The sequence below is a fragment of the Phacochoerus africanus genome, chromosome 5 (genome assembly GCF_016906955.1).
Source record: "Phacochoerus africanus isolate WHEZ1 chromosome 5, ROS_Pafr_v1, whole genome shotgun sequence".
NCBI classification, from domain to species: Eukaryota; Metazoa; Chordata; class Mammalia; order Artiodactyla; family Suidae; genus Phacochoerus; species Phacochoerus africanus.
In genome coordinates this window covers 8,948,828-8,961,946 of record NC_062548.1, presented here as the reverse complement: position 1 = coordinate 8,961,946, position 13,119 = coordinate 8,948,828, and the positions used below count along the sequence as shown (strand labels likewise).

Genomic DNA, 13,119 nt, shown 5'->3' with positions numbered 1-13,119 from the left:
GGGGGCGACGTTTCGCGCCAATTTCGGTTGGTCGGCTGCGGACCGCGGCGCAGACGGTTTTTGCTGCCCAGGCAGTGAGAGGTCTGAGCCCGCCAGCTGCTGCCGCGCAGCCCTGGGCAGCAATGGCACTTAAGGACTACGCTCTCGAGAAAGGTGAGGGTCTGCAAGCTTGGGAGGGGCGTCCTGCGCGGAAAGGTTCCTGACCAACACCTGTTGGTGGTGGGTTGGGTTCCTGAGGGGCCTGGCCCGGAGCGCAAGGTCAACGGTAGGGTCGGGAAGCGTCGGGGCTGAGGCCTACGGTAACTGGGAGGCGTACGAGGCGCCAGGGTCGGGGAAGAGCTGGTAACCGGGTCCGGGAAAGGAGTGGGTATCGTGGGGTGGGGGGCGGACACCCCGGCTGGAGGCTCCAGAAGGAACGGTCGCGCCTTAGACCAAGGCTTCCAGGGGCCGTAAGGTTCAGGGTCTGGCACCCGCGGGCCCGCTTCCTTCCACGGTCTTAGGCACTCAAGAGTAGCCGCGTCCTCCCGCGACGCGCCGAAGCCCCGGGGGCGGGCAGGCCTGAGCCGCTGCGCGCCGGGATTGGTCGCGTCAGGCTAACCTCCAAGCGGAAGTGGAGGCGAGCGGAAGTTGCGCGACACCGCTGGAGTGTGTCGTGTGTAAACAGTGTCCTTCCGCGCGGTGGCCGCGGAGAGAACTACTGAGGGTGGGGGCGTGCCTGGGATGGGGGAGTTTAGAGGAAGACCGAGGAAAGAAGTGGTGGGGTGGGACGGAGTGGCCCTCGAGGAGCTGGCCAATCGCTGGACGGTCTCCCGCCCTGAGCGGAGGAATCCCGGGCTGTGAGGCGGCGGCATCATCTGGGCCCATGTGCTTCTTTGTTTACTAAGAGCGGAAGCAGTGGCGGGAGAGGGGGTGGGGCGGAGGACGGGCCTGGTGGCGGAGGTCCCGGTGAGAGCGGCGATTTAGGGGACAGAAAGAAAAGGGGAAGCGTTCGCGCGGAAGAAAAGCTGAGAGTCTTGAGATCTGGGTGTGTTGCCAGGTGTGGGAGGCCCTTGGAAAAGGGTTCCGAGATTTCTAACTAAGGCTGAGAGTGGAATTCCCCTGGGGGGTGGGTGTTGGCTAATATTCGCAACTGCCAGGGGTCCCTCTGCTCCCTTAGATAAAAACGGACTTGGAAAAGGAGTTTGTAGGTTTGTTTAAATAAATCTTCATTTATCTAATTAGTTCAGAGACCTCATTTTAAGTGAAAGTGAATCAGAGGAGTTTGGAGTAAGGTATCTGAAGAAAGATTGATCGTCACGATTTTACACTTTCCTTGTAGAAAAAGTGAGGAAGTTTCTACAGGAGTTCTACCAAGATGACGAACTTGGCAAGAAGCAGTTCAAGTATGGGAACCAGTTGGTAAGTCTAAGGTTAGGTAGAGGAAATGGGGTGGTGGCTTAAGGAGCTACTAAGAAGTGGCCTGACTTGTTTTAGCAAGGCTGTTTTTCTCTTTAAGTGACAAGTTTAGCATCATACCAGTTAACAGTACTATATTCACAATAATAAAGGTATTTTTAGGAGTTAACTGAGAGGTGAGTATTTTTTCTGTCTCACAGTGCTCCTTCTGTCCTTTGGAGGCGTGGTAACTTGTGTGTTGAGCCACAGTGATGGGTTCTTGCCTGTGAACTTGGCTCTGTTGCCTCCCCCTCCCCCCCCCCCCAGGTTCGATTGGCTCATCGGGAGCAAGTGGCAATGTACATAGACCTAGACGACGTCGCTGAGGAGGATCCTGAGTTGGTGGACTCCATTTGTGAGAACACCAAGCGCTATGCCAGGCTCTTCGCTGATGCTGTGCAAGAGCTGCTGCCTCAGTACAAGGAGAGGGAGGTGAGGAAAATGCAGGGCAAGAAACTTAGGTTTCTGTTGAGAAGCTACTCGGGTATTTTCTTCTATTGCTGTTGTTAGGCCCTGACACAGCATATGGAAGTTCCCTTGCCGGGCATCCAACCTGAGCCACAGCAGCAACGATGCTGAATCCTTAACCCATTGTGCCACAAGAGAACTCAGGTATTTTCTGAGCTGGCAAAAAGGGCGGTGATTGCTGCCTCGAGCCTTTTATACTCTCTCCTTTCCCTATCTTGCCACTTAGTTTTCTTATTTTCCTATTCTTTCAGGTGGTAAATAAAGATGTCCTGGATGTTTACATTGAGCACCGGCTGATGATGGAGCAGCGCAGCCGGGACCCAGGGGCAGCCCGGAGCCCCCAAAACCAGTACCCTCCTGAGCTGATGCGCAGATTGTGAGTGGGCTCAGGGGGAAGTGTGTGGGGGTTTGATCCCCAGCACCTTGCTCATCACTATCTTCCCCCCTTAGCGAGCTGTATTTTCAAGGCCCGAGCAGTAACAAACCTCGTGTGATCCGTGAAGTACGGGCTGACTCTGTGGGGAAATTGGTAACTGTGCGTGGAATTGTCACTCGCGTTTCTGAAGTCAAACCCAGAATGGTGGTGGCCACTTACACTTGTGACCAGTGTGGGGCAGAGACCTACCAGCCGGTATGTATAGAGCAAAGAATGGGAATGTGTTTACTTTTGTGATGATTATCTGTTGTCATTACTGATCTGTTAATTGTAAAACACACCTGTGTGTTTTCATTCTTTTTCCAGCATGGGATAGCCTTTCCATCCGTTCTGTGTTCTTGGTGTACTCAGCAATCCCATGTTTTCTATCACGGAGAAGAAACGTCATTCAGGTGACTAACTCTAAGGAGCCCCTTTTTTTCTCATTTCCTCTGGTGCTTTGTTTTTTGTATCCTAGATCCAGTCTCCCACTTTCATGCCTCTGATCATGTGCCCGAGCCAGGAGTGCCAGACCAACCGCTCAGGAGGGCGACTGTATCTTCAGACACGTGGCTCCAAATTCATCAAATTCCAGGAGATGAAGATGCAAGAACATGTGAGTTTGGGGAATGTGGTCTGGGGCTCAGGGAAGGGGGAGCTTGGGAGTCCGTTTGATTCCTGTAGTCATTCAGAAGCATAAGAAAGAAAGTAGAACAAAAGGGAGGAGTCGAGGCAGAGAAGTCAGTGAGAGCAGGACGGGGTTTAACTGGAACTTTCTGAGTTGGGAAGGGTTTTAAAAAAAAAGCCTAGTTTTCCTCTTGTCAGCTTGCTTGAGGCTAAGCAGACCAAGAAGTGGCCGTAGTGTGTGTAAGGAGAGAAGGGCAGGCCTCATGGACCCTTCTTCCCCAGAGTGACCAAGTGCCCGTGGGAAACATCCCTCGCAGCATCACGGTGCTGGTGGAAGGAGAGAACACGAGGATCGCCCAGCCTGGGGATCATGTCAGTGTCACCGGTATCTTCTTGCCGATCCTGCGCACCGGGTTCCGACAGGTGGTCCAGGTGAGAAAGTTGAAAATGAGGCGGTGGTTCCCTTTTTTCTCATCTCCTCACTCTTTAACAGCCCCACAGAGAAAAGTGTCAGCAAGCAACAGAATACCAAACAAAGCAGAACAGAGGGTTCTGTCAGGAACTCCTCAGGGACTCACATGGAAGGGCAAGTTAAAGGCACTTCATTCATACCCTGGTGTTGTCCTGCTCAAGGGTTTACTCTCAGAAACTTACCTGGAAGCCCATCGGATTGTGAAGATGAGTAAGAGTGAGGATGACGAGTCTGGGGCTGGAGAGTTGAGCAGGGAAGAACTGAGACAAATCGCAGGTGAGGGGTCAGGGGAAAGACTGGGATCCAAATTTCTCCCTAGCAGTTTTTTTCTCCCGGAAAATACTTAGTCTTCTTTTTCCCACAGAGGAGGATTTCTATGAAAAGCTGGCAGCCTCCATTGCCCCGGAAATATACGGCCATGAAGACGTGAAGAAGGCACTGCTGCTCCTGCTGGTGGGAGGGGTGGACCAGTCTCCTCGAGGCATGAAGATCAGGGGTGAGTGGAGGCATTTGGGAGGAAGAAGGGGAAGGACCTTCCAGTGTCCACAGGCCATAGAATAAGCCTGCCTCGGCTTCACGGGCACGGGGAGGGGGGGGTGGGGGCAGACCTTGAAAGTGTTGCTTTCAGACAACTTGGATTGAAAGAAAAGTCACTCGGGGGCCTCCTTCCTCCAGGCAACATCAACATCTGTCTGATGGGGGATCCTGGAGTGGCCAAGTCTCAGCTCCTGTCTTACATCGATCGCCTGGCCCCCCGCAGTGAGTTCTCAGACCCTGGGAGGCAAGCCCGAGGACAGGAGTAGGACCACCTCGTTCCGCGTTTGTGCTCTTCTGGGCGGGGTGGGGGATGGAGATGTGATCAGCGCCACCACCTCACGGATCTGCAGCCGCCTCGGGCCGGCCTGGCTGGGTCAGCGGAGCGGTCAGGACAGGCCTCGCCTCACTGGCCCCCTTTCTTCTTTCCTTTGCCTTCTTCCTAAACACAGCCGCTAACTTCCTCTCTTCCGTCCCCTCTTGTTCAGGCCAGTACACGACAGGCCGAGGTTCCTCGGGAGTGGGGCTCACGGCCGCCGTGCTGAGAGACTCCGTGAGTGGAGAGCTGACCTTGGAGGGAGGAGCCCTCGTGCTGGCCGACCAGGGCGTGTGCTGCATTGATGAGTTTGACAAGATGGCGGAAGCTGACCGCACAGCCATCCATGAGGTCATGGAGCAGCAAACCATCTCCATTGCCAAGGCGGGCATTCTCACAACACTTAATGCCCGCTGCTCTATCCTGGCTGCTGCCAACCCTGCCTATGGACGCTACAACCCTCGCCGGAGCCTGGAGCAGAACATACAGCTTCCTGCGGCTCTGCTCTCCCGATTTGACCTCCTCTGGCTGATCCAGGACCGGCCTGACCGAGACAATGACTTGAGGTGAATATTCGCAGCACAACAGCCAAGGAGCCACCCCTCAGTTACACCCTCTGGGGGCGGGGGATTGGAAACCTCCTCGTCAGCCCATGGAAACTGGAGCATTTCCCTCTTGCAAAAGGGGCTGGTCCAGTTCTCAGGGTGGGTCAGGGTTGAAATGCAGATGATCATTTTCCGAGGAAGTTTGTCTCTGCTGGGCTGTGACACACGGAGCTGAGGGAGCGAGATGTAGACTTGGGGTACAGTGCGGATCACCGAAAAAAGTGTTCATGCTTGCCTCCCCTCTTCCAGGTTGGCCCAGCACATCACCTACGTGCACCAGCACAGCCGGCAGCCCCCCGCCCAGTTTGAACCTTTGGATATGAAGCTTATGAGGTAGGAGAGCTGGGTGAGGACTGGTGTCGTTCCCCAGTCGCTGTGTGTGTGGCAGTGTGCGCATCTCTCTCTGTCCTGGGGTTCCCCTGCTTGGCCACAGGAGACCATCGCATAGAGCTTGCCTTTCCTACCACCTGCATCACCTGCCTGTCTCAGGGCTGAGAGGGGTTCAGATTTTAGGCAAAGCTGGATCCTGCTGCATGGATACTTTTCTTTTGGGAGCCACACCCATAGCATATGGAAGTGCCTGAGACCGAATCCAAGCCTCCGCTGTGGCCTACATCACAGCTGTAGCAACACACCGCGAGGGGCTGGGAATCAAACCTGTGTCTCCACAGACACAAGAGATCATTCACCTGCTGCACCACTGTGGGAACTTGGGATACTTGATAGCACTGTTTTCTCCACAGAGTCTGCCCAAGAGCTCTAGGTATTTTATCTATTTTCAGTCTATTTTTCTGAAGTTAACTTGTGACATGGCTAAAGGAGAGGACTTCACCATCTCTTAAGACAGGTGGATTTGTCTTACGCAAAAACCATTTTCCTTTGGGCCCTTCCTGACTTTTGTCTCTGGCTGACAGTGCCAGCCCCACACTGCGGATGTTCGGCGGGAGGGGCAGGACCTAATTTTAAGTTGGGAGTGATTTGAAATGTGACATTTGGAGAAACGAGTGATTTTTAAGCAAGCAACATTAATTTGTTTTTCCTACTTATAAGTACATGTACCCCCAAGAGTTTTCTCAAAGGTAAAACTTAATACGGAAGAAACACACCCTGCCATCTCCTTTCCCACAGGCGTTACATAGCCATGTGCCGGGAGAAGCAGCCCACCGTGCCCGAGTCCCTGGCCGACTACATCACCGCCGCATACGTGGAGATGCGGCGAGAGGCCTGGGCTAGTAAGGATGCCACGTATACTTCCGCCCGGACCCTGCTGGCTATCCTGCGACTGTCCACGGCGCTGGTGAGTGCCGTCTCTCTTGCACTGGAGGATGGTCTGTTTGGGCTCTTACTGGGCAGCCTGCCTTAACGCACCCTCGCTGCCTCCTCCCTCCCTCCCAGGCCCTGCCGGGGCTAAAGTGCTGACAGTGCAGATAGTGGTCCTCTCCGTGCTACCGCACTGTGGGTACTTGCTGCTCCAGCAGGGCACGCACAGCGTCCTGGAGGGAAAGGCCTTCTCCCTGCTTCTCAGACCTCACCGAGGCGGCGGGTGGGGTTCACTTCACTCCCTGTGTCCTAGATCCTGTGCTAGAAACCCACCCTCACCTTGGACCTTAGTCCTGGGGGCTCCAAAGTGCTGTTCGTGCAGGTAGTGTGATAACCTAACCTACTGCTGAGCTAGCACTTCCCGAGCCCCAGGGGCGCAACCTCTGCCCATCGCCTTCTTGGCTGAGCTCCCAAGCTCCATCTGTCATGGTGGGGAGCCCAGTGGAGTTCCGAAGGGTCTGGTCTCCCTCACAGGACAGCTGAACACCGGGACTGGCCAGTGTTGAGAGGCGGAGACTTGGGCAATTGCTGGACGCTGCCCTGGGCATTGCACTTGTCTCGGTCTGACAGTGCCGGCCCCACACTGCGGATGTTTGGCGGGAGGGGCAGAGCCTCTACGCATTTATGAGCGGGAACATGTGGGTTGCCAATCTTAAAACTGGAGTGGGGGGGGGGTGTCCCTGACTTTGTTCCATCACCTCCTCCGTTCCCATCTCTCCCTACCTTCCCCTTAGGCGCGTCTGCGGATGGTGGACACTGTGGAGAAGGAAGACGTGAACGAAGCCATAAGGCTGATGGAGATGTCCAAGGACTCGCTTCTGGGTGACAAGGGCCAGACAGCTAGGTGAGTGGCTTAGTGCAGGATGTCCGGAGTTGCCTTGACCTTGAGTAGAACAGTTATCCTGTGACTCCTGCATCCCATGTCTGTGATGCTGGTCTCAGGTCTTTAGACCCCTAACACTGACCACCGCTGTTCAGATACTGGCTGTTCTGGTTACACCCTGGCCTTACACACCCATGCTTGTTTCCTCCAGGACTCAGAGACCGGCAGATGTGATATTTGCCACTGTCCGTGAGTTGGTCTCAGAGGGCCGAAGTGTCCGATTTTCTGAGGCAGAGCAGCGCTGCATATCTCGGGGCTTCACACCTGCTCAGTTCCAGGCAGCCCTAGATGAGTATGAGGAGCTAAATGTCTGGCAGGTCAATACTGCCCGGACCCGGATCACTTTTGTCTGATTCCGACCTCTTGAGACACTGGGGTCTTGTCTACTGGGCTTACCGTGCTAACCCCCCTTCCTTTAAAGGCCTAATGATGCCCTGGGGGGTGGGGGAGAGGCCCAGCTGCACTTGCTGTATTCATTCCTTTTGCTAATAAAGTGTGTAGATTTGCTGCCTTCTGTTAAAACAGAATTTTGTGAGTTTTCAAGATTCACTTCACTCATATTTGTCTTACCCAGCCACTTAGTCTCAAAAAAAGGTATGGCCACTAGTACCTCTGCCTCCTAGGGTTCACACTGTAGGGAGCACACAAGGCTGCAGTAAGAGAGAAGCCACCCCTTGGCAACATGGTGCCCGCAGGGTCAAGGTCTCAAGATCCAAGATGAGAGACCTGCGTGGTACCTAACAGAGAGGACAGAGCCACCAGAAGAGGTGCTGAGGGGCTGCTCCCCTTTATTAGTGACCGGTTTCTCTAAAGGGAGTAGAGCACCCCTCCCCTTAACAGTTGTCCGACCCTGGTGCATCACCCCTTCAAGTACCCTCTTGTCAGAAGAAGAGCCCCCGCATCCGCCTGCCGATGCCTTGTCGGTCATAGAGGACATTGAACTTGTTCACGAACTGGTTCATGGTATTGCACGTTTTGGTGATGGTGCCTAGGTAGGCCATGAGTCCCACGTCATTGCATTGCTGCAAGGAAACAAACAACCAGTTTCCCAGGGGCTCTGGCTCCAATGTCCTGCATGCAGAAATGGTGGCATGAGCCCCACCCTCCTGATCCTGGGTTTTATACTCACATCATAAAAGTCTGTCTTGAACTTATCAGTGCTGAGCACTGGGAGGCAGTGACACAGAGCATAGGCCTCCCGCAGGATCTCATGGTTAAAGGGGACCTCTCCTAAAGGCACAGCAAAGGGCTGCATTAATGTGATACTGTTGCTTCCCCAGGAAGGAGAGAAAAAGTGGTTCAAGTGTCAGGGGGACACCTGTCCTACCTGCTTCAGAGGCCTTGACATACTCCAAGATGAGCTTGACGCGGCTGTGCAGCATCTTGATGGCGCTGTGCTGCGCGATCAGGTGTTCCGCCACTACACAGGGTCAGGCCAAGGCTGAGAAGGCATGGGGCCAACACGTCCCACCCCCCGCTGCGAAGGAAACCCCTCCAGCCTGCATTACCAGTGGAGTTCTCTCCGCTGCCTGTTGCTGTCATTCGGGCCACATGATCTACACCAATGCGTTCAGCCTCCTCTGTGGCCAGGGTATAGGTCAGCTCAGCAAAAAGCATCGTGGCCTACAGGGCACAGAGAGAGTCAAAAGCAGGAAACACCAGGAGCAGGATCTGAGAGTTGAAGGGTATGGCATTACCTCTCCATTGATGATATCTATAACAGACTCAAAAACGCTGACCGGAAGCTGTAAAGAGGAGATGGGCGAAGAGCTCTTAGTAACAGCACACGTACCTGAAGGGCCCCAAACCAGGCTTGGCCCTTTCACATTCCGTTTTTCTATCTCCCCAAGTTACAAGTAGGAATTATCCCATTTTAGTACATGGGGGAAATGCAGTTTAGAGGTTAAATGACACCCAAAGTCTCAGCTGGTAAAGAGAAGGGAGAGTCAATTCAACAGAGACAATACAGTAAAAAACAGGATGAGAATTAAAATCTGGGTAGGCATAGCAATGGACAAGCAGGACAAAGTAGCCACGGGCTCAGTATTACTCACATCTGTGTGCTTGGTCATAGGGTTCAACTTAAGAAACAAAGGGCTCTCAATTATCTCGCACACCTGGAAGAGGGGGCATATGAACCTGAGTGCCAAGGCCCATTTTTCTCCCGCTCATCCTCTGTCCCCCGCCCCAACGTGCAAACGGAAGTGTGTATACCTGCTTATGGACGTGGATATCAGAGGGGTCAGGCGGTCCCCCTGTGGTATACCAACCCAGAAACTCCAGCTCCTTGAACACCTGTTTAACTGAAGAGGAAAGGGCCAGAGTACAGAGTATTTTTTTTTTTTTTTAAAACATCGCTTCTTTAATTTGAAGCTCCTGGTGTATTTTAACCAGCTTCTCCCCATCCCATCCCGGCTCAGTTTAGAGTAAGTCATCTCTTCTATCTTCTCCTTACTTTGTGGGAAGTAACCAAATATGTTCTTTTTTTTTTTTTTGGTCTTTTTTTCCATTTCTAGGGCCGCTCCCGCAGCACATGGAGGTTCCCAGGCTAGGGGTCCAATTGGAGCTGTAGCCGCCGGCCTACACCACAACCACAGCAATGCAGGATCCGAGCTGCACCTGCGACCTACACCACAGCTCACAGCAACGCCGGATCCTTAACCCACTGAGCAAGGCCAGGGATCGAACCCGAACCCTCATGGCTCCTAGTCGGATTCATTAACCACTGAGCCACGACGGGAACTCCCAAATACGTTCTTTTTTAAAGATCTCTACAGCTACCTTCTCTTCACTTGGCCTCCATTCTGCTCATCTCCTGTTTATTTTTTTTCCCCCGACCCTCTCCACCTTCCCTATTCTGATTTTCTTTTTTTTTTAACTCCCACTCCTCTCCCCCACCTCTATTCCCCTCTCACACTGCTCCTCCTTGGTGTAATAATATTCCTTGTCAATGATAATCTTCTCTTCCACGGTGTGGGACAGCAGCTCAAAGGAGTTCATCACCTCGATATTTCGGCCCTCCTGCTTCCCGATCAGAGCCCCAATCACTGGAGGAGAGGACACAAGAGGTGAGGGTAAGGAATCCTGAAACTTAGTTAATAAATCCGTATAGCCTGAGGGTCTGAGATCAAGTGAACCCAGTACTAGGGAAACGGTGGTTTGCGGCGGAAGAATTGGCTTCAGCAAAGGAAAGGGAAGGACCACCGTTTGGGGGAGGTGACCAGGAAAAGAAGGCCAGAGAATTACGCCGAACACTCACCCTGCATAGGCCGCCCCTCCTGGGAGCGCATGCGAATCCAATGGTCTGAGATGTTGAGAATGACGAGGGGGTGAAGGGCGACTGAAACACTGCCAGTCACTCCGGAGGCCATCACGCTGGGGACGACTAAGCAGTTGGAAGAGAGGGTGAGAGTCCGGGTCCCACGTTCCCCCCGGGAGATGGGAGGGGAAGCCAGCAGAGTCGGGCCATACATCCCTCCCGCAAGTTATCCCAGGGAACGCGCCGCTGACCCGCCCTCCCGACTTCCCCGGGAGTCCAGGAAGGCCTTGACGCGCCCCAAAGGCGTCTCCAGAAGCCGCTCCCTCCCGGTCGGTTACCTGCTGCATCCACCTCCATCCCGCTGCTCCCTCCGGTCCCGTTCGCCGCAGCCGCCGCCGCCATTTCCCCCGCGCCCGCCAGTGTCGGCCCCGCCCCCTCCCTGCCGGCTTCCGTAGGCAGCAGCGCATGCTCAGTGCGACCGTGGCGCGCGCCTGCCCAGACCCGCGCAGGCAGCCCTGGGGCGGGGAGAGCCGGCAGGTCTTAGTACCCCTCTCGCCTGCCTCTGACCTTGGACAGTTTACTTAACCGCACCCTGATCGTCCTAAAGTATACTGGGATTAGACTGCCTACTTTGTAAGGCTGCTGCAGCATGAATGAAACTTCATGTTGTTGCCCTCAGAGTAAAAGCCACACTCCGAACCACCTGCAAGACCCTGTAAGATCAGACCCCTGCCCGCCAGCCAGCCCTGGCCTCTGCTTTTCTGCCCTTTGATCGCCGTGCTTCAGCCACATTGGCTCTCGTGTCTGTTCCTTGCACACGCCTCACTCATCCCCACCGAAGGGCGTTCTGTCGCCTTTATCACTGTAACACGTGATCAAAACTGTACCTGACACATGGGCACCTAAATGATTTCTTTTTCGGGCCGCATTCACAGCATGCAGGAGTACCCGCACCAGGGACGGAACTCACGCCACAGCTGTAATCTGAGCCACAAAAGTTCAAATCCCGCTGAGCCACAGGGGAACTCCATAAATGATTTTTGAGTGAATGAATGGTTTGCCAGTGGAGCCTGGTCCTGAGTGCCTTGGTCTACACATCCTTTCTTTCCTCCTTCCACCTCATTACCTACAGCACTGAGAACATCCCTGGCATTTTCTAACCCCTCCCAACTTCCCTCTACCCTCCGTCTCCGTTAGTCTTTCAAAACTCACTTCTGGAAGTTCCCGTTGTGGGTCAGCAGGTTAAGAACCCAACTAGTATCAATGAGGATGTGGGTTCGATACCTGGACTTGCTCAGTGGGTTAAGGATCCAACGTTGCCACAAGCTGCAACAGAGGTCACGGATTGGGCTCAGATCTGACATTGGCTGTGGCATAGGCCAGCAGCTGCAGCTCGGATTCGACCCCTTGCTTGGGAACTTCCATATGCCAAGGGTGCGGCCCTAAAAAGAAAAAACAAAAAACACCTCCGGCAAACCTAGCCCACTCCAGCCCTCTCCCCACCCCTACACCTGAGCAAGTTGTGTACACTGCCTTTACCCTGTCTTGTCGCCCCTACAATTTGGCTGGTTCTTTAGGTGTGTCTGTACCACACCCAAGTGTTAGCTCCTAAAAAGCAGGTAGAGACCTGTACCTTTACCTGCGGAGCCTACTCTGCTGCCCAGAGATGTTTTCTGGTGATAATAGTGACTTGTGTGAATTAAGCTATCTCTCCATTTAAGAGCCTGGATAAAGGGAAATTAAACGACCAGCAACTCTCAAAGTAAAGGCCTGAGAAATCCTGCAGGGAGGGAGATCTCCTGGCCAAAGGGAAGTTAAGAAAGCGTTTCTCTCCAAAGCAACAAGCAAACACAAAAAACAAAGGAAAGAATAAAGAAAGAGGAGCTCTCATTCTAATCCCCAATGAGTGAAAAAACTCCCAGGCAACTGAGAGGGTTATGGAAGAACCTCACTTCTCTATATACGGCTCACTTCTCTTAGGAAAAATAAGGTCAGAAATATGTGTCTCTTTTAAGTAATAGGCAGCTGCTAAGGAGTGTAATGCTTCTCAGCCAGATTTGAAGGCTAAAAAAAGAATTACTCTGGTGTTAAAGTTGATCGTCTGTGTTGCTGTTTCAATTGTTAAAGAATTCCTTCGCTTTTGAAACATTTTTCAGATAACAACCCATAAAACAGTGGTTACTGTGAAATTTAAAGATAACGCTGAAATTGAATCAGTGGTTTATACATGCATGAAAACTACCACCAAAACCTCAGGTTGGGAGTTCCCTGATGGCCTAGCAGCTGATGATCCAGGGTTGTCACTGCTGTGGCCATCCCTGGCCCAGGAACCTCTGCATGCCATGGGCGTGGCTAAAACAACAAAACAAAACCTTCCGGTTGAAATGATGGAATTAAAGCAGCTATCCCACCGTTCTTTTTCTTCCTTCCAACAAAACTAAACACAATACATCACTCTGTTGTTTTGTTCAATTTTCCTTCCAGAGGGTGGAGGTGACTGGGCTGATGGGGCATAGAGCAGAGGGTCTGCTCAGAGAACCTGCAAAGAAGATACTGCATGGGGACTGTACTGCACATACGAGAGCTGCTGAAAGAGTACATCTTAAAAGTTCTCATCACAAAAAAAAGAAAAAGTAACTATGGATGGGGTGGATGTTAGCTAGACTGATGCTGGGGACCAGTTTTGCAATATATACGAATATTGAATCATTATGTCAGATAACTGAAACTAATATAATACTATAGGTCACTCATACCTCAATTTAAAAAGAAAGAAAAGGGAGTTC

The 13,119-nt window shown here is 52.9% G+C and overlaps 2 protein-coding genes across 6 annotated transcripts; one reads left to right on the top strand and one right to left on the bottom strand.

The window, feature by feature from the left end:
* Window position 1: 1 nt before the first annotated feature.
* On the top strand, window positions 2-7,601 carry MCM7 (minichromosome maintenance complex component 7). 5 transcript variants are annotated; one of them, XM_047779639.1, is made up of 15 exons: window positions 2-153; window positions 1,319-1,398; window positions 1,702-1,866; window positions 2,154-2,278; window positions 2,353-2,533; window positions 2,796-2,933; window positions 3,227-3,376; window positions 3,578-3,692; window positions 3,781-3,912; window positions 4,092-4,175; window positions 4,439-4,832; window positions 5,121-5,204; window positions 6,000-6,168; window positions 6,926-7,035; window positions 7,226-7,601. In XM_047779639.1, the coding sequence occupies exons 1-15, from the start codon at window positions 123-125 to the stop codon at window positions 7,425-7,427; spliced, it is 2,160 nt and encodes a 719-aa protein (XP_047635595.1). In that variant the 5' UTR covers window positions 2-122; the 3' UTR covers window positions 7,428-7,601. The 5 variants fall into 5 exon arrangements, with proteins under 5 accessions (XP_047635595.1, XP_047635599.1, XP_047635597.1 ...); XM_047779643.1 differs by lacking the exon at window positions 2-153 and adding an exon at window positions 685-703; XM_047779641.1 differs by lacking the exon at window positions 2-153 and adding an exon at window positions 735-864.
* Window positions 7,602-7,837: 236 nt separating this feature from the next.
* COPS6 (COP9 signalosome subunit 6) lies at window positions 7,838-10,785 on the bottom strand. Its single transcript, XM_047779649.1, has 10 exons — window positions 10,672-10,785; window positions 10,334-10,459; window positions 9,990-10,121; window positions 9,289-9,377; window positions 9,129-9,191; window positions 8,772-8,819; window positions 8,583-8,697; window positions 8,402-8,494; window positions 8,204-8,304; window positions 7,838-8,096 (listed from the first exon to the last, which is right to left on the bottom strand). The coding sequence occupies exons 1-10, from the start codon at window positions 10,733-10,735 to the stop codon at window positions 7,956-7,958; spliced, it is 972 nt and encodes a 323-aa protein (XP_047635605.1). The 5' UTR covers window positions 10,736-10,785; the 3' UTR covers window positions 7,838-7,955.
* Between the last annotated feature and the right edge of the window lie 2,334 nt (window positions 10,786-13,119).